This window comes from Cherax quadricarinatus, chromosome 50 (assembly GCF_038502225.1).
Source record: "Cherax quadricarinatus isolate ZL_2023a chromosome 50, ASM3850222v1, whole genome shotgun sequence".
Classification (NCBI taxonomy): Eukaryota; Metazoa; Arthropoda; class Malacostraca; order Decapoda; family Parastacidae; genus Cherax; species Cherax quadricarinatus.
In genome coordinates this window covers 17,318,267-17,339,347 of record NC_091341.1, presented here as the reverse complement: position 1 = coordinate 17,339,347, position 21,081 = coordinate 17,318,267, and the positions used below count along the sequence as shown (strand labels likewise).

At 39.6% G+C, this 21,081-nt stretch overlaps 2 protein-coding genes across 5 annotated transcripts in view; one reads left to right on the top strand and one right to left on the bottom strand.

Moving 5' to 3' along the window:
* LOC128698389 (TATA box-binding protein-associated factor RNA polymerase I subunit B) overlaps window positions 1-21,081 on the top strand; it is a 122,352-nt gene that overhangs the window by 38,034 nt on the left and 63,237 nt on the right. For all 4 annotated transcript variants that reach the window (XM_070095436.1, XM_053790613.2, XM_053790612.2 and 1 more), the window contains 3 exons: window positions 10,929-11,161; window positions 15,439-15,685; window positions 20,601-20,761. In XM_070095436.1, coding sequence (XP_069951537.1) covers window positions 10,929-11,161; window positions 15,439-15,685; window positions 20,601-20,761 — 641 coding nt within the window. The remainder of the gene's footprint in view (window positions 1-10,928; window positions 11,162-15,438; window positions 15,686-20,600; window positions 20,762-21,081) is intronic.
* Hsepi (D-glucuronyl C5-epimerase) overlaps window positions 16,035-21,081 on the bottom strand; it is a 607,106-nt gene continuing 602,059 nt past the window's right edge. Inside the window, exon 16 of the mRNA XM_070095437.1 lies at window positions 16,035-16,540. The gene's annotated coding sequence lies outside the window, so the exon portion shown is untranslated. The remainder of the gene's footprint in view (window positions 16,541-21,081) is intronic.

The window sequence follows — 21,081 nt, the reverse complement described above, 5'->3', positions numbered from 1 at the left end:
CGTAAACGGTCCAAACGTATATATACGTTTTTTCAACATTTGTTTTTTTACATTTGAAAATGTGTAAAAAAACTATGATCTACTTTTTTTTTGTTATATTTGAAAATATGTAAAAAAAAATATAAATCTACTTTTGTAGCCCTACACATATGAATGTAGATCTGCTTGGACCGTTTACGGGTTAAAGAATACCTATAGTTTTACATACAGAAAACAATGAGAAAGAAATATAAAGCAATAATTTTAATAGTAAGTGAACATTACATACCTTTATTGAAGACTCTTGTTGGCATATGGAAGAAGGCAAGGAGGGAAGAGGAAGGAGAGCTTATTGTTTGGAAGGGGAATAACCCCTCCATAAGGACTTCAGGTATCATGTCCCTTTCTGGGGTTACTTCCCTTCTTTTTTACTGGCACTGGGACCAGCTTAAGAGTCACTGTACCCCTGTCTCACAAAAAATCTGTCCAGAGAGGCCTGTTTCTGGTATCTCTAAAATTTGCCTAAACTGGGACACGACATTGTCATTGAACTTGTTGCAGACATGGATTGAAACAGTTTTGCCAGGGTGATAATTCTCTGCAAAACTTTGCACCTCACTCCATTTTGCACAAATGGAAGGCGCATTCTCCTCCCTCTCTTCCTCCTCTGAAGCAATATCCTTAGCTGCGGTCTGTTGCTGTACCTGTTGAAGGTGTTGCAGCTCTTCAGTGGTTAGCTCTTCCCTGTGGTCCTCCACCAACTCTTCTATATCCTGACCACTCACATTCAACCCCATGGACTTCCCCAAAGACACAGTACATTCCATAATAGGCATAGGGTTGTCAGGGTCAGAGTAAAACCCTGCAAAATCCTTGTCGAGGACATATTCTGGCCACAATTTTCTCCAAGCAGAGTTCAAAGTCCTGGAAGTCACTCCCTGCCAAGCCTTATCTGTAAGGCTTATGCAGTGGTGGATATTGAAGTGATTCCTCCAGAAGTCTCTTAGGGTCAGTTCAGTGTCCAAGGTCACTTCAAAGCACCTTTGAAACATTGCTTTTGTGTACAGTTTTTTGAAGTTTGAAATGACCTGCTGGTCCATGGGCTGGATGAGAGGAGTGGTATTAGGGGGTAAGAACTTCACTGTGATGAACTTACACTCCTCAAACAATAGGTCTTCCAAGTCTGGAGGATGAGCAGGAGCATTGTCCAGTAATTTATTTTCCAGGAGGTATTTCTTCACGCTCAGGCCTAACGCTTCATTGACCCTCTCAATGAAAATTAGCTTCGTGACCCATGCCTTATTGTAGCCCTCCACATCACACACAATTTACTCTTCATGACATTGTTTTTCTTGAAAACACTGGGATTTTCAGAGTGATACACAAGTAAAGGCTTCACTTTGAAATCCCCACTAGCATTACCACGGAACAAAAGAGTTAGCCTATCCTTCATAGGCTTGTGTCCTGGCAGTGCCTTTTCCTCCTGCGTGATGTAGGTCCTCTCTGGCATTTTCTTCCAAAAGAGGCCAGTTTCGTCACAAATGAACATTTGTTGGGGAAGGAAGCCTTCAGCCTCTTATGTAATCCTTGAATTCATGCATGAATTCTTCAGCTGCACGTTTGTCTGAACTTGCAGCCTCACAGTGCCTTACAACACTGTGTATCCCACTACACTTCTTGAATCTGTCAAACCAGCCTTTGCTGGCCTTAAATTCACTAACAGCAGCACTCGTTCCTGGCATTTTCTTTACGAGATCCACATGCAGCTGCCTTTCCTTCTTACAAATTTTCCCCTCCGAAACGCTATCTCCCGCTAATTGTTTTTGGTTGATCCACACCAACAACAACAACTCCACATCCTCGATTGTTTGAGACCTCTGTTTCGTTAACATATTTACACCTCTTGCAACATCAGCTTCCTTGATTTCTGCTTTCTTCAACAGGATGAAACTGATTATTGATGTAGATCTCCCATACATCCTGGCCAGCTCTGTCACACATGCGCCACTTTCATATTTTGCGATAACATCTTTCTTGAATTCTGTCGTGTTTCTCACCTTCTTTACCGAAGGGCTGACACACTCAACTTTCTTTGGCCCCATGGTGGCTTATTTCACACTTACAATCAATAAACAAGCACCAAAAACAATGGATGAATGCGTGGAGTATTCCTAATGCAACGAGAGAGACGTGCAGACTTTGTGTGATATGAGTGAGGAAGTGCGTTGCTCGGGGGTGACATGTCTCATACCAATGATTTCCGAACAGATGGCTGATATCCGGGGGCAGTTTCTCCGAAAAAGTGCTAGGTTTCCAAATTGGCCGATTTCCGCACTGGCCTGTATCTGGGGGTCCACTGTATATGGGAGCAAGGGGCTAGTAACCCCTTCTCCTGTATATATTACTAAATTTAAAGAGAGAAACTTTCATTTTTCTTTTTAGGTCACCCTGCCTTGGTGGGATACGGCTGGTTTGTTGAAAAAAAAATAATTATATTTAATAAAAAAAATACAGCAGTTGTATTTTGGAAATTCATATTTCTTTACCAAATTGTATCATATACATAGCAAGCATGTGTGAGTGTGTTAGATAGGAGTGAATGGAAACGAATGCTTTTGGGACCTGACGAGCTGTTGGAGTGTGAGCATGGTAATATTTTGTGAAGGGATTCAAGGAAACCAGTTAGCTGGACTTGAGTCCTGGAGGTGGAAGGTACAATGCCTGCTCTTTAAAGGAGGGTTTTGGGATATTGGCTGTTGGGATTGACATCTAAAATGTCGTATCTGAGCGCTTCTGCAAAGACAGTGATTGTTACGTATGAATGATGGTGTAAGTGTTGAATGATGGCAGTTTTTTCTTTCTTTTTTGGGCCACCCTGCCTCGTTGGGAAACTCCCGACATGTTAAAATAAAAAATAAAAAACATAGGAGGTGGGAAGGCCAGTGTCTGCACTCTAAAGATGGGGGTCTGAGATAGTTGCTGTATGGAAGGCCATCTAAGCTGTCATATCTGTATGCTTCTGGCAGGACAGTGCTAGTGTGACTGATGGTGAAAGTGTTTCTTTTTTAAGAACATAAGAACGAAGGAACACTGCAACAGGCCTACTGGCCCATGCGAGGCAGGTCCAAGTCTCCTACCGGCTTAAGCCAATGCACCCAACCTAGTCAGGTCAGGTCACATTGACTTAAGGGAGAAACACGGCAACTGACCTGGTAACACAAGCTATCAGGTCCAACTCACACCCACCCACATCCACTCATGTATTTATCCAACCTATTTTTAAAGCTACACAACGTTCTGGCCTCTATAACTGTACTTGGGAGTTTGTTCCACTCATCCACAACTCTATTACCAAACCAGTACTTTCCTATATCCTTCCTGAATCTGAATTTTTCCAACTTAAAACCATTGCTGCGAGTCCTGTTTAGGCTAGATATTTTCAGCACACTATTTACATCCCCTTTATTTATTCCTGTCTTCCATTTATACACCTCAATCATATTCCCCCCTAATTCTACATCTTTCTAGAGAGTGCAGTTTCAGGGCCCTTAGTCTATCCTCATAGGGAAGGTTTCTGATACATGGGATCAACTTTGTCATCCTCCTTTGTACATTTTCCAGAGCATTTATATCCATTCTGTAATACGGTGACCAAAACTGTGCAGCATAATCTAAATGAGGCCTAACCAAGGATGTATAGAGTTGAAGAAGAACCTGAGGACTCCTATTATTTATGCTTCTTGATATGAAGCCAAGGATTCTATTAGCTTTATTGCAAACACTTATGCACTGTTGTCTTGGTTTCAGATTACTGCTAACCAGAACTCCTAAATCTTTTTCGCAATCTGTAATATTAAGATCTACATTATTTAGTTTATATGTGGCATGGTTATTGTCCTGTCCAACATTTAGAACTTTGCATTTGTCTATATTAAACTGCATCTGCCACTCCTCCGACCACTGTATCAGTCTATTCAAATCTTCCTGGAGTGCTCTAATGTCCTCGTCGGAATGAATTCGACGGCCTATTTTGGTGTCATCGGCAAACTTGCTGATGTCGCTCTTTATGCCCTCATCTATGTTGTTTATGTAGATTGTGAACAGCAGGGGGCCCAACACTGACCCCTGTGGAACACCACTCGTGATGCTTCCCCACTCTGATTTCTCCCCATTTATGCAAACTCTCTGCTGCCTATTTGTCAACCATGCCTCTATCCAGGAAAAAATTTCTCCTATTCCATGTGCCTTAATTTTCCTCAATAGTCTCTGATGTGGGACCCTGTCAAAAGCCTTACTGAAGTCCATATACACAATATCATATTCATTACCATGATCTACCTCCTCAAATACCTTAGTGAAAAAAGTTAATAAATTCATAAGGCAGGAACGCCCCATTGTAAAACCATGCTGAGATTCGTTGATTAATTTATGCTTTTCAAGGTGGCTATGAACTGCCTCGGCAATTATTGATACCATAAATTTTCCCACTATGGAGGTTAGGCTTATTGGTCTAGAGTTCGAAGCTAAGGACCTGTCACCTGCTTTGAAAATAGGGATCACATTTGCCATTTTCCACTTATCTGGCACCATGCCAGTTTGTAGTGATATGTTGAAAAGATTAGCCAAAGGTTTGCTAAGCTCCTCTTTACATTCCTTTAGAACCCTTGCATACAGTTCATCAGGGCCTGGGGATTTGTTAGGTTTTAATTTATCTATTTGCCTAAGGACCATGTCACTTGTGACCCTAATCGTGCACAGTTTATTATCGTCCTGTTCTACATAATTTATCATTTCTGGAATATCGCTGGTATCCTCCTGTGTAAAAACTGAGAGGAAGTATGTGTTAAAAATTCTACACATTTCCTTATCACTGTCAGTGAGCTGACCCGAGGAACTTTTGAGTGGGCCTATCTTGTCCCTGATCTTACTTCTGTATACCTGAAAGAATCCTTTTGGGTTAGTCTTCGATTCTCTTGCAACTTTAACCTCATAATCTCTTTGCTTTTCTAATTCCCTTTTTTATTTCTCTTTAACTGAATATATCAATTTCTTAATTGCCCCTCTCCTCTTTTGATTTGCCTATATATGCCTCTCTTTTGACCAATCAGATATTTTAATCTATTGTTCATCCATTTAGGATCATTTTTGTTTGATCTGATTTCCCTATTTGGAACATAATTTGACTGAGCAGCTAGAACTATGCCCTGGAAAGCGTCATATCGGCAACCATCACCACCTACCTGACCCTTAGTCAGGTCATTCCAGTTCAGCCCACCTAAGTAATTTTTCAGCCCTATGAAATCAGCCAAGCGAAAGTCAGGGATAGAGACTTGATTGCCATTATTAGGGGAATTCCATGATACAGTGGTCCCCCGCTTTTCGTAGTTCCTGGCAATCGTAAAATTTGCCAATCATAGGGGTGTTTTCGTATAAACATGGACTCGCTTTTCATAGGTTGACTCGCGAGTTGTAGTTCGTCCGGGACGCGTACCCACGGCGTGAGCCGGGGCGGCAGCCAGTCTGGTATTGTTTACCAGTGAGCGAAGGTCCCCTCATGTGCTCCAGCGAAATATTTCATAATATTCCATTTATTTTAGTGCTTGCAAGTACTAAATAAGGTACCATGGCTCCAAAGAAAGCTCCTAGTGCCAAGCCTGTGGTAAAGAAGGTGAGAAATATGATTAAATTTAAGAAAACCATCATTGAACAATATGAAAGTGGTACAAGTGTGGCCAAACTGCCCAGGATGTATAAGAAACCCTACACAACCTTATGTTCCATAGTGGCCAAGAAAAAGGAAATAAAGGATGCTGTTGTTGCAAAGGGAGTAACTATGCTGACAAAAATGAGATCACCAGTACTGGAAGAGGTTGAGAAGTTATTATTGGTGTGGATAAATGAGAAACAATTAGCAGGAGATACTCTTATGACTTCGATTATTTGTGAAAAGGCTAGGCAGTTGCATGAAGATTTGGTAAAGAAATTGCCTGCAAATAGTGGTGAAGTGAGTGAATTTAAGGCCAGCAAAGGCTGGTTTGAGAGATTTAAGAACCGTACTGGCATACACAGTGTGGTTAGGCATGGTGAGGCTGCCAGTTCGGACCACAAGGCGGCTGAAAAATATGTGCATGAATTCCAGGAGTACATAGAGGCTGAAGGACTGAAACCTGAACAAGTGTTCAATTGTGACGAAACAGGCCTCTTTTGGAAGAAAATGCCAAAGAGGACCTTCATTACACAGGAGGAAAAGGCAATGCCAGGACACAAGCCTATGAAAGACAGGCTGACGCTAATGTTCTGTGCTAATGCTAGTGGGGATTTCAAAATGAAGCCATTACTAGTGTACCATTCTGAAAATCCCAGAGTGTTCAGGAAAAACAATGTTATGAAGAGTAAATTGTGTGTGTTTTGGAAATCTAATAGTAAGGCATGGGTCACGAGGGAAATTTTCGTCGAGTGGTTCAATGAAGTGTTTGGCCCTAGTGTGAAGGAGTATCTCCTGGAAAAGAAATTGGATCTCAAGTGCCTGCTAGTAATGGACAATGCACCTGCTCATCCTCCAAACTTGGATAACCTAATTTTCGAGGAGTTTGGGTTCATCACAGTAAAGTTCTTGCCCCCGAATACCACTCCTCTCCTCCAACCCATGGACCAGCAGGTTATTGCAAACTTTAAAAAACTCTACACAAAAGCAATGTTTCACAGGTGCTTGACTGTGACCACAGACACTCACTTGACCCTAAGGGAATTTTGGAGAGAACACTTCAGCATCCTCCAATGCATAACCCTTATAGGTATGGCTTGGGAGGGAGTGACTACCAGGACTTTGAACTCTGCCTGGAGAAAATTGTGGCCAGATTGTGTCGACAAGAGGGATTTTGAAGGATTTGGGACTGACCCTAATGAGCCTATGTCTGTTGTAAAATCAATTGTGGCACTGGGGAGTTCCATGGGGTTGGATGTGAGTTTGGAGGATGTGGAAGAATTGGTGGAAGACCACAATGAAGAGCTCACCATTGAGGAGCTGCAAGAGCTTCAGCAGGAAGAGCAACACATCGCAGCTCAGAATCTTGCTGCAGAGGAGGAGGAAGATAGATGGAAGAAGGTGCCTTCTTCAGAAATTAAAGAGATTTTTACTATGTGGGGTAAGATGGAAAGCTTTATGGATAAACATCACCCTAACAAGGTTGTTGCAAGCCAGGTTGGCAACATGTACAGTGACAAAGTCTTGGGCCATTTTAGGGAAGTGTTAAAAAGTTGCCAGAAACAGAGCTCTCTCCACAGTTATTTTGTGAGACAGGACTCCAGTGACTCTCAAGGTGGTCCTAGTGGCATTAAGAAACAGAGAAGAAAAGCAAATGGTACCTGAGGTGTTGATGGAAGGGGATTCCCCTTCCAAACTATAAACAATCCACTCTCTCTCCTCCTCCAGTCTCCCATATGCCAAGAAGAATCTCCAATAAAGGTAAGTGTTATGCTGTTAATGTTTCATTCATCATTTCCCATTGTATTGTTTATGTACTACATGTATATTTCATGTTAAAAATTTTTTTGTTTTAATACCTCTGGGTGTCAGGAACAGATTAATTGTATTTACATTATTTCTTATTAGGAAAATTGATTCATAAATCGTAAATTTCGTTTATAGTAACGGCTCCAGGAACGGATTAATTACGAAAAACGAGGGACCACTGTATATTAAAACTGAGTGATTTGTGATCACTTTCCCCAAGCTCATCATTAACCTCAAGATTATTAATTAGTGCTTCCCTACTGGCAAGAACCAAGTCAAGGAGGTTATTTCCCCTAGTTGGCTCTGTCACAAACTGTTTTAAAAAACAATCCTGGATTGTATCAAGAAAGTCACCTGACTCTAAATTTCCTGTCAAATTGCTCCAGTCAATCTGTCTATAGTTGAAATCTCCCATTAGCACAACATTTTCGTATGTAGATGCCTTACGAATTTCGTCCCATAGAAGTTTACTGCACTCTCTATCAAGATTTGAGGCCCTGTAAATCACACCCAAAATTAGTTTTTCTCGGTCCTCGAGAAGCTGTAACCAAACAGATTCAGTGGCTGACGCTTCTAATTTTATATCTTGTCTAACACAACAATTTAAATTGTCTCTGACATACATCGCTACTCCACCACCCTTCCTGTTGACCCTGTCAATGTGGAATAATTTATAGCCTTGTATGTGACATTCAGAGGGCATCTCTCTATCTTTCAGATTGAGCCAGGTCTCTGTTATAGCAATAATATCTATGTTTCCTGCACTTGCAATTAATCTTAGCTCATCTATCTTATTTCTTACACTCCTGCTATTAGTATAGTAAACCTTAAGGGAGCTAGTCCCTTGCTGCCCTCTGCTGTCCCCCTTTGTTTGCTGACCTGATCTGTTGTCTTTATTTATAACTTTATGCTGAATGCCTTTGTTGCAACCTGCTTGTTTCCCACACACACCCATACCTCTATCTTCTATCAATTTAAAATCATAGGCATTTCACCAATGGCCTTCTCAATTGAGTTTGCAAGTGCTACCACCCCAGCCCCAGAGAGATGTACCCCATCCCTTGCATACATATCATGTTTGCCATAAAAGTTGTTCCAGTTGTCAATGAATGGGATTGCAAGTTCCTTGCAGTATCTGTCTAGCCAGCAATTTACACCAATTGCCCTAGACAACCATTCATTTCCTACTCCCCTTCTAGGCAAGATGCTACATATGATTGGGACCCCTCCCTTAGACTTGATGAAATCTATAGCTGACCTGTACTTATCTAACAGCTCTTCTCTCCTACCCTTCTCAATATCATTTCCACCAGCACTGAGACAGATAATGGGCTTGTTCCCATTACCTGACATGATATTATACAGCCTGTTAACTATGTCCCCAACACCAGCTCCAGGGAAGCACACTCTATCTCTCATCTTCTTATTCCTATTACAAAAAGCACAGTCAAAATATCTTACTTGAGAGTCACCAACCACAAGAATGCACTTACCTCTGTTAGTAGGGGCAGTAATACCCTTACCTTCACTCGCCACTGAAGTACATTCATCCTGAAGAACAGAAGCGATTTCCTACCTTCAGATCTTCACTCTTAACTTTCCTTATTCTGATTCTCCTCCCATTACTGGGAACCACTCGCCACTTGTAGCAGGTGCTGGACTGCACCTCACTGCTGGTAGCCGTTGCTACCTCCCCACCTACAGCCTCCTCACAGCCGGAGACAGACTGCACCTCACTGCTAGAAGCCTCATTCCCCACAACTCCAGCCACCTCACACTCTCTCCCAGACTCATTGAGGTGGACCTTCAGCCTCCTAATCTCCTCCTGGAGAAGCAAGACCTCCTCCTTCAACTCTCCAACCTCAATTTTTAAAACACTGCAGAAGCAAGCCATGCTTTGTAACCGTCCACGCTAATCCCCAAAGCAGCTCAGGGTCTGTGACCTCACGTGACGACTGACCACTGACCACCCTTTAAAAAAAAATAGAAAGTAAGAGCTGTGTATGGCAATGTGTGTGTGTGAAGGTAAGAGAAAGTTAGGTGTAGATGTTGGGGTACACCTATTATTTCATTGATATGCAGGTATCCCACTTGCCAGGCTGGTAATCCCTTCTGTATAAATTACTTAAAATTGAAGTTGAGTTGTTTGAATGTACATGAGTGTAGTATAGATGACATGAAACAATTGTTAATTCTATGAATGAAAAGAAGCTGGATATCCTGACACTAAGCAAAACAAAGCTTTTGTAGGTTGGGTACTTTCAATGGGGAGGAGTAAATAGGGTTAAATTGAATTTATCTGAGAGACCTAGAGTTAAAGGAGTAGTGGTAACATTAAATGATCAGCTATCAAAAGAAAAGAGGAGCTATAAGGTTAGAATTAAGGTAGGATGTGAGAAGTGGGTTGCAGTAAGTATTTATGTTTTTGGAGGAGAGAGAAGTTTTTGGGAGGTGTTGAGAGAATTCTATGGGGATTCTGAATTGAGTGAGAGAATAATTGTTGGGGGAGACATAAATCCTAAAGTGGGAGAGATGTGTAGATGATTCAGCAAGTAAGTTTAGAATGCCAGGGGTAAATGATAATGGGGGAGTCCCATCTACTTAAAATATGCATAGAAAGGTCTGGTAATAGGCAGTACTTATTTTAAGACAAAGAGGAAAAAGTACATAAGATATGAGGTAGGGCACAGTGACAGCAGATTGATAGACTTAATTTTTAAATTGTTTGCTGAAGGAGATGCTTAATTTTTTCTTCTGTTTTTCATGAGCTATACTAATGCGGTTATTAGGGTAATGCGATTATTAGGGTACCTATTATTAAATCAGAACCTTGTTTCATTGTCCAATCACAGGCAACCCTGCCAAATGCTGAGGCAATGTGGTTTCACTTGCAGTCAGCATTTGCCAAACTTGCCTACCTGCTGGTTGAGTACAGTACTCTCTCTCTCTGACTTTTGCGTTTGCCATTCTGTCACCGTCATGAGGTACACTTACTATTCAACCTCTGTACATAGTGTACATACTTGTATATATCTGGCAAATTATATCTGGTGAAGGAAATACAAGTTATAGTGTATCTGCTGAGTTTGTTTTGCTCCAAAACGTATTACGACCAGGTCACAGGCCATTCATTACCTGTGTTTGTAATACAGTCTCCTCTTATAGCACAGTTAACAGATATGTCTGTCTTTATATCAAGTCAATGTGTGAGCATCCAGCTGGCCATGATGTCTCAGTAGCACCCATTGTACTTAAAATGTTTGCAAAGACTGTTCTGCATTTTCATTCAAGGGTAAAAGTTTCTACTCCATTGAGAAATATGTCAACCTTTATGATGCTATTTTCACCATTTATTATTTGGTGCATTGAATCCTGGAGAATGAAAACTAATTTTGGGTTTGTACTTCCTGAATTAATTTCTTTTGTCTGTTTACAGATGGTGCCGGGAGGGACACATTCCCTACCTGTCAGCTCAGTACCTGTTAAAGCCAGACATGAAAATATTTAGATGTGACCTGCCAATGTTAAAAGACCTCCAGATTATCCCAGATGCAGAGTTGTTGCGAACTATTGCTGGAAATCTGAGTGTATTATTCAGCATACAGTTTTTATCTCTACCATCTGTCAGTGATGTGATGATCAGATTTGTCAAGTTATTTAGTTTGCCAGGTAAAAAGAAGTTTTTTATATGTACATATATGCACATTTTTTTTATACATTTGCCATTTCCCACTGAGGCAGGGTGACCTAAAAATCTTTCATTTTCTTTTTACATTTAATAATTTATACAGGAGGAGGAGTTACTAACCCCTTGCTCTTGGCATTGTAGTTGCCTCTTATGATGCACATGGCTTATGAAGGGAGGATTCCTCTCCATTTCCCATGGAAAATACACGTACATTTTTTTTTTTAACACATTGGTCGTTTCCCACCAAGGCAGGGTGACTCAAAACGAAAGAAAAACCCAAAAAGAATGAAAAATACTTTCATCATCATTCAACACTTTCACCATCACTCATACATAATCACTGTCTTTGCAGAGGCGCTCAGATACGACAGTTTAGAAGTCCCTCCAAACTGCCAGTATCCCAAACCCCTCCTTTAAAGTGCAGGCATTGTACTTCCCATTTCTAGGACTCAAGTCCAGCTAACTGGTTTCCCTGAATCCCTCCACAAAATATTACCCTGCTCACACTCCAACAGCTCGTCAAGTCCCCGCTCATGCATGCTTGCTGGGAGACCAAGCCTCTTGTCCACAAACCTCCTTTACCCTCTCCCTCCAACCTTTTCAAGAACGACCCCTACCCCGCCTTCCTCTACAGATTTATACGCTCTCCAAGTCATTCTACTTTGTTTCATTCTTTCTAAATGACCAAACCACCTCAACAACTCCTCTTCAGCCCTCTGACTAATACTTTTAGCAACTCCACACTTCTTAATTTCCACACTCTGAATTCTCTGCATGATATTTACACCACACATTGCCCTTATACACGACATCTCCACTGCCTCCAGCTGCCTCCTCGCCACAGCATTTACAACCCAAGCTTCACACCCATGTGAGTGTGTTGGTACCACAAACTTTCATACATTCCCTTCTTTGCCCCCATGGATAACATTATATTTACTATTTTGTCTCCACAGATACCTCACTGCAAAAATCATCATTTTACCTTCAGTTCTATGGTTAACCTAATCTTTCATAAACCCATCTGCTGACAAGTCAACTTCCGAATATCTGAAAACATTCACTTCTTCCATACTCCCTCTCTCCGATGTGATATCCAATTTTTCTTTATCTAAATTGTTTGATAACCTCATCACCCTACTCTTATCTATGTTCACTTCCAACTTTCTACCTTTACACACCCTCTGTACATATATACTGTATATGAGCAGACTAATGCAGGAGGGGACACTGTATGATGAACTGAACACTGAAGATGGGACACCCCAAGTGTAGCTCAGCTCCTGTAACTACAAATTAAGGAAAAATAATAAATAGTCAGTGAAAGATGATGTGAATCACAGAATAAACAAGGGAAAGATGGTTGCTAGTGTTTAAGGTGTGTGGAAAGATTATATCTGTTTTAAGATGAAATGCTTTTCCACCTTCTACTGTACTACTAAAACAGGAGGACCACTGTCTGTGTAACCTCTATAACACCAATAAATCGCTTTTTTGTCATATTAGTTCTCTGTTTACATTTTTCTGTGAATACGTCTTGGTAGATCCATCGGCAGAACTGTGCTTGTGGTATTCCAACTTCAATAATTATTTGATCATATAATTGGCAATTTTTTTTTTTTTTAACATGCTGGCTGTCTCCCATTGAGGTAAGGTGACTTGAAAAAGAAACACTGTCACCATCATTCACACTACCACTGTCTTGCTAGAGGTGCACAGAAACAGTTTAGATATCACTAAACAGCAGATACCCAAACCCCTGCTTTAGAGTGCAGGCATTGTACTTCCCACCTCCAGGATTCAAGTCTGGCTAACTAGTTTCCCAAAAACCATCTGTCTCCACACACTCCTGTCTATCTTACCCCTTCCCTCCATCCTTTTCTAGGGTGACCCCTACCCCACCTTCCCTCCACTACAGATTTATACACCCTGCAAGCCATCCTATTTTGCTCCATCCTCTCTAAATGATTAAACCACTTCAATAATGCCTCCTCAGCCCTCTAGATAATACCTCCTAATCTCCAAACTACAAATTCTCTGCATTTTTACACCACACACATTGCCCTCATACACAGCATCTCCACTGCCTCCAGCCTTCTCTTCTCTGCAACATTCACAACCCATGCTTCACACTATAAAAGTGTTGGTTCTACTATACTCTTATGCATTTCCCTCTTTGCCTCCTTGGATAATGTTCATCATCTCCACAGATACCTTAGTGCATCACCCGCCTTTTTTCCTTCATCAGTTCTATGGTTTACCTCGTCTCTCATGTACCTACATGTAGTAGGTTGGTAGACAGCAACCACCCAGGGAGGTACTACTGTCCTGCCAAATGAGTTTAAGATGAAAACCTGTAATTGTTTTACATGATGGTAGGAATGCTGGTGTCTCTTTTTTCTGTCTCATAAACACACAAGTTAACAGGTATGTCTTGTCACTTCTACTTACACTTAGGTCACACTGCACATACATACACACGTATATGTATAAACACTAATTTGCATTTTCTTTAATTTTTTCTTAATAGTTCTTGTTTTTAAGTACTAAATAAGTTTATTCAAGTATAGGTACAAATAAATCTTTCTTCTTTCAACATACCAGCCGTATCCCACTGAGGTGGGGTGGCCCAAAAGAAAAAACTGAAGTTTCTCCTTTTAAATTTAGTAATATATACAGGGGAAGGGGTTACTAGCCCCTTGCTCCCGGCATTTTAGTCACCTCTTACGACACTCATGGCTTACAGAGGAAGAATTTTGTTCCACTTCTCCATGGAGATAAGAGGAAATAAACAAGAACAAGAATTAGAAAGAAAATAGAAGAAAACCCAGAGGGGTGTGTACATATATATATATGCTTGTATACGAATGTGTAGTGTGACCTAAGTGTAAGTAGAAGTAGCAAGACGTACCTGTAATCTTGCATATTTATGAGACAGACAAAAGACACCAGCAATCCTACCATCATGTAAAACAATTACAGGCTTCCGTTTTACACTCACTTGGCAGGACGGTAGTACCTTCCTGGGCGGTTGCTGTCTACCAACCTACTACCTACAAGGTACAAATAAATAGTTACATAAATTATCATACATAGCAACATATGTGTAGATCACCTAGGATAACCCAAAAAAGTCAGACAGTGACTTACAGTGGTATCTTGACTTACGAGTTTAATTCGTTCTGTGACCAAGCTCATAACTCAGTTTGCTCGAGTATCAAATCAATTTTCCTCATTAAAATTAATTGAAATGCCATTAGTCCATTCCAGCCCCCAAAAACCACCCCAGGGGAAGGAGAAAATACTTCAATATAATGCTAATATCAACTCTACAGCTTATTTATCTATCAGAATTGATCTAATATGATATAATAAACACTATAAGTAATATAGAAACATGATACATACTCTAGAATGCATAAAATAGGCCATAATATGGCGAATGTCCAGGACCAGTCCGAGCATGTAAAATTATTGCTGCTCCTTCCTATAACATGTTGTCACTAAGTGAGGAGAGGCTGTATCTGCATGGGAAGTGGAATAAGAATCTTTCCTATGTAAGCCATACGTGTCATAAGAGGTGATTAAAATGCCGGGAGCAAGGGGCTAGTAACCCTTTCTCCTGTATACATTACTGAATTTAATAAGAGAAACTTGTTATTCTTTTTAGGTCACCCTGCCTTGGTGGGATATGGCCAGTTTGTTGAAAAAAATGAATAAATTATTAATTCTCTATTACAATGGTGGGGGAAAGCTGAATCTTTAGAGGTTATACAGAGCCTGGGAACAGAAAATAATCAGTTTTGATCTGAGGAAGGAGACAATAGTCCCAGTTCCTTGGATCAGAAGCTTCTTACCAGCTTTGAGGCACAACCCTTTTGAAGTATTATTAAGGTTGTACACTCCTTGTCTGTATAGTATTACTAACCTTTTAATATTAAAAGAAGTTGCATAATTATGTTATGAGCATAGAAGAGCTGAGACAAATGAGATGTGACACTCAGAAATTACCGCATAAAAAGCAGTATTTAAATTTTTTCCATTTCTTCCAAAATAAAGCAAATTTTAACCTACACAGGCTGAAATCAAGACAAACATTTCTTTAAGACTGACTAGCTTTGAAGAAATTATACAAATACAATATAAGTTTAAATGTTTAGTTTTTGATAGTTTTTGCACAATTTTTCATTCCTTTGATAAATTATGTAATTATGTATGTATTTTTAAATAGTTACAGTAAGTGTAAATGCCTTTACAGAGTCGGTGGGAATCATGGCACAAGAACTTGTTTTATTAGGAAGTAAAATGATTAAGCCTTTACAAGGTGTTAGAATTCCAGCCATTGAAGTTATGGCCATGGCAGCCATTATTGTAGTTCTGAAGGCATACTGTGGCATCGATGGCACTACTGAAGTTCAGCTTTCACATTTTGCAGTGAAGATTAATGAAGAAATTCAGCCCCATAATACCATATCACCACTCTTTTCATGGGTAGAATGGGAGAGGTAAAGTTATTTCTGTCTTATTATTGTTCTAGTGTTTATATTTGCTAGTCAAGGACTGATCTGGATGCTTAGTTCTTAATCTGTTCATGGCATGCTTATTCAATTATAAAAAATCATATTTATTCATTGCAATCAGAGACATAACCAGATTCTAACATTGTAATCAGGTTCTGACATTGTAATCAGATTCTGACATTGTGATCAGGTTCTACATGGTAATCAGGTTCTAACACTTGGGAGCAAGCACACACAAAATAAGGTCATCACTCATACCAAATAAAATAATTTTAAGTTCATTACACTTGTGTATTTTGTACTTAAATTTAAAACAATAAAAATGCTGTTTTACAATAGGTACGTATGTTATTTGTACTTAAAGACAAAACAATAGAAGCACATGTGTTATTTATTTATTTTATACAGGAGGGCCCCTGCTTATGCAGCAGGTTAGCTTCCTGGCTACTGCTGCAAAGCAAAAATTTCTGTGAAGTGAGCCTATTTTCACTTTTAAATGCATATAAAAACCCAGTAACATGTTTACATTATCATATATTAAGTGACCAGTAAAGCTAGGCCTAAAAAATGCATACACAGTACACACATTACTTACCTTAAAATATTTTTATCCTTAGCTTATAGTGAGTGGTGAATATACTTATTGTAGGAAGTCTGAATAAATCTCCATGAGGAAGTGGAACAGAATTCTTTCTCCGTAAGCCATGCATGTCGTAAGGCGACCAAAATGCCGGGAGCAAGGAGCTAGTAACCCCTTCTCCTGTATGTATTACTAAATTTAAAATGAGAAGCTTCTGTTTTTCCTTTTGGGCCACCCTGCCTTGGCGGGATACAGCCGATCTGTTGAAAGAAAGAAGTTGTAGTCTGAATAAATGAAGAATGGGTATAATTAAAAACTGCTACATTAGTTAAATACTGTTAAGTAAAGTGCTGTAAAGTGGGGCTCGTCTGTATTTCAAAATTAGAATCAAAAGAACATGAAGCAATATGAAATATGTATGAAGCAGCTACAACATCCTCATCTTCTTTCATTTTGGCTTCGTTCTAGTAACGTTATCTATAAATGCAACAGTTGCCATTGGCGATTGTGAATTTTAGTGCTTTGTTGTTACAGTTTCGACACTTAAATTTGTCCTCTCCTAATACTCATTATCTCGTACATTTTTGTTAATAAACTGGCCATATCCCATCAAGGCAGGGTGACCTAAAAAGAAAAACTTTTTTTTTTATAGTAATTTACATAGTAGAAGGGGTTTCTCTCGTACTTTATTAACCCTTTGACTGTTTCGGTCGTATATATACGTCTTACGATCTACCGTGTTTGACGTATATATACTAAAAAATTCTAGTGGCTTCAAATCAAGCAGGAGAAAGCTGGTAGGCCCACATGTGAGAGAATGGGTCTCTGTGGTCACTGTGCACCATATGAAAGAAATCCTGCAGCATGCAGTGCATAATGAGAAAAAAAACTCCGACCGTGTTTTTGGATTAAAACGCCAACTTTGTGGTGTATTTTCATATAGTATTTATGGTTGTATTCTTGTTTTCTTGGTCTCATTTGATAGAATGGAAAATATATTATAGAAATAGAGGTGATTTTGATTTGTTTTACTATGAAAAGAACCTTGAAATGGAGCTCAAAGTAGGGGAAATGTTTGATTTTTCCTGATTTTCAAAAGCAAACAAATGATGTCATTGTCCAATAAATGTCCAACTAGCCATTCTAATATGCAGTCAGGAATGGGTTGACATTATTTATACAATTATTACAATATTGCAGTAGTTGGCATAACTGTAAATCTTCTATTTTTTGTTTGAATAAAAATTCAAAATAGAAAGCAAGAGTAATATCAGAGGGGCCTGGAGACATGACTGATGAACAAAGAAAATGTTATTTTAGAGCCAGGAATGTCTACATTGTTCATTCTGGACCCTGGTTTGAAATTGGCATATTTTTAATTTGCGTGAAATTGGCCAAATTGCCAATTTCTGACTACTTTATTGGGTAGTTGAAATTGGTAAATAGGCAGTTTCTTGTACTCAATCGATAGAACAAATGGAGTTCTAAAGAAATAGCCATGAATTTTGTCGACTGGAACAATGGAATTAGCCGAATAGGGCTCAAAGTGGGCGAAATCGCCGATTCGTAAATATCGCCAAGGTCGCTAACTTCGTGAGAGTGTAATTCCGTAAGTTTTCCATCAAATTTCATTCTTTTGGTGTCATTACCATCGGGAAAAGATTATCTATCATTTCATTTTTTTTTTTTTCCTCCCCGACACCAGAAGACACCTCAGGATTTTGGGTTTCGACAGTCAAGGGGTTAATTAAATCATGAAACCAGAGATTCTTGATAAGATTGTTTTATCTCTTATTAATACTCAGAAATATATAGGTTATCATACTGCATGTTATGACTTTATTGGGGATTTGGAGAATTTTTTCCCCATAAAGGGTTAAACCTATATGGGCCATTCAATATAAGGGGTGGTGGAGACTGATAATCACGGGGCTTACAGTTTTCATCATTAGATTAGGGACAGTTACTATTTTTTTTTTTCCATGAGCTGTTTGGTGCCTCCCCCCTCCTCCCCCCTCCCCCCTCCTCCCCCCATGAGTAAGGTGACTGAAGGAAGGCAACACATACATCATCACTCACTCAATAAGTATTTTGCTAGAAGTGTGTGGATGTTAAAGTTGAAATAACCCTCTGGACAACACTATAACCAACATCCACACAATATGTAAAGTAAAAGGACACAAGTGCAACTAATGTGGCATTTTATTATGGCAACGTTTCGCTCTCCAGGAGCTTTGTCAAGCCGTTACAAACAGTACATGGACACAGAGGGTATATATAGGCTCAGAGTGAGGTGCAATACTAGTGGTGGTAGTAGTAATAGTAGTGACAAGTTGTAGTAGTAGTAGTAATACAATATGGTAGAGCAATTAACTCGTACATGAGTAAAAGGATATAAACGCTGTTACTTGGGTAACATAAAAATAGGTTAGACAAATATAGACTGGATAGAGAAGGACTTTTTCATTGTTCACTCTCTGTAATGTGCTTTGTGTAGTATTAACAGGAGAGACTAAGTGATGGCAGGGTTTACTGTTTTCAGGAGGATTCTTGCTAAGACTTCAGAGATGGTAAAGCTGCCTTTGTTTTGTTTAATTGTATTCGAAACAGCGATTAGTGCTGATTTGAGGCACTTGCGTCTGCGGAAATTAGTTTCTTTGATCACTAATTGGGCGTCCCAGAATTTCATGAGATGATGGTAGAATTTCAGTGTTGTACACAAGCGTTGTTCAAGTTATCGTTCCTACATGGGTAAAAGTGTTCGTTGAGGCTGGTGTCGAGGTTTCTTGCTGTTTCACCTACATAAATCTTGTCACAGCCTCTACAGGGTATAGTGTAAACCCCTTGCATTGACTGGTTCGTGGTGCTTTGATTTTGTCCTGGTTAGATCCTTTATTGAAGTGCTGGAAGCGATGGCGACTCTGGTGTTAGCTTGTGAAAGTACTTTAGAAACGTTCAGTGCAACCTGGCTGTTGGAAAGAATTATAACTTTGTTGGGAGTGGTGTTGGTGCGTGGAGAATTAATGATCTGAAGAGCTGTTTTCTTGCTCAGTTACATTTTCCTTCCTTTTTCATCAAAGATTGCAAGAAAAGAGCTCTTCAGATCATTAATTCTCCACGCACCAACACCACTCCCAACAAAGTTATAATTCTTCCCAACAGCCAGGTTCCACTGAACGTTTCTAAAGTACTTTCACAAGCTAACACCAGAGTCGCCATCGCTTCCAGCACTTCAATAAAGGATCTAACCAGGACAAAATCAAAGCACCATGAACCAGTCAATGCAGGGGTTTACACTATACTCTGTGGAGGCTGCGACAAGATTTATGTAGGTGAAACAGCAAGAAACCTCGACACCCGCCTCAACGAACATATTTACGCATGTAGGAACGATAACTTGAACAACGCCTGTGTACAACACCGAAATTCCACCAATCATCTCATGAAATTCAGGGACGCCCAATTAGTGATCAAAGAAACTAATTTCCGCAGACACAAGTGCCTCAAATCAGCACTAATTGCTGTTTCGAATACAATTAAACAAAACAAAGGCAGCTTCACCATCTCTGAAGTCTTAGCAAGAATCCTCCTGAAAACAGTAAACCCTGCCATCACTTAGTCTCTCCTGTTAATACTACACAAAGCACATTACAGAGAGTGAACAATGAAAAAGGCCTTCTCTCTCCAGTCTATATTTGTCTAACCTATTTTTATGTTACCCAAGTAACAACGTTTATATCCTTTTACTCATGTACGAGTTAATTGCTCTACCATATTGTATTACTACTACTACTACAACTTGTCACTACTACTACTACTACCACCACTAGTATTGCACCTCACTCTGAGCCTATATATACCCTCTGTGTCCATGTACTGTTTGTAACGGCTTGACAAAGCTCCTGGAGAGCGAAACGTTGCCATAATAAAATGCCACATTAGTTGCACTTGTGTCCTTTTACTTTACATATTGTCGGTAATTCTACCAACATTATTACAATCCACACTATGACCACCAACCACAACACTTTATAATCACCATCTACAACACTATAACCACCACCCACAACAATATAACCACCCACAACACTATAACCACCATTCACAACACTATAATTACCACCCACCCTGTGCTTTTACAAATAACTAGGTAGTAATGGTTGTTGTGTACTTGTTGCTATTCATATTTTCCTGATAAATTATAAAAGTATTTGTTCTTAAGGAACTCAGTACATAGTATTTTATTGTGATGCTCTATGAGAAAAAATTTTTTTACATTCATACAAGAGTTCCTTTAAGGAAAATGTTCCTGTTTATCAGGCATGTGTGTAAGCTGATATGGTTCTGTAGCCATGTGGACCCTGTGTGTGCACACCATTGTCAGAAATATGAACATTTGGTCACAATGGACCCATCACTGTTTTGCCAGTTCTACTGGAGTGAAGGAGTTTGGAGACATCAGCAAACTTTATCAAAGAAAGGTATGTAAATGTCATGTTCTTTATCATACATGATTTGTCACTGGCTGCATGTGATAAACTATGTGAATAAATTCTCCTCTTTATTCTTCTCCCTTCTTTCCCCATCCACACATGCATCACATTTATGGCCTCAGAATACCTTTTGGATATGGCTTGAAGTGCAATTTTTGAACTTAATCCAACATTATTGATACTGCTACAGCTGATGCTTTTGATGCTAATATGTTGCCACTGATGCCATTACTCACATCTACACAGTGTGGCTTATGGATTTCAACCTGGAATAACTTTTAAATCTGGCTTGGATTGAGAGACTTATG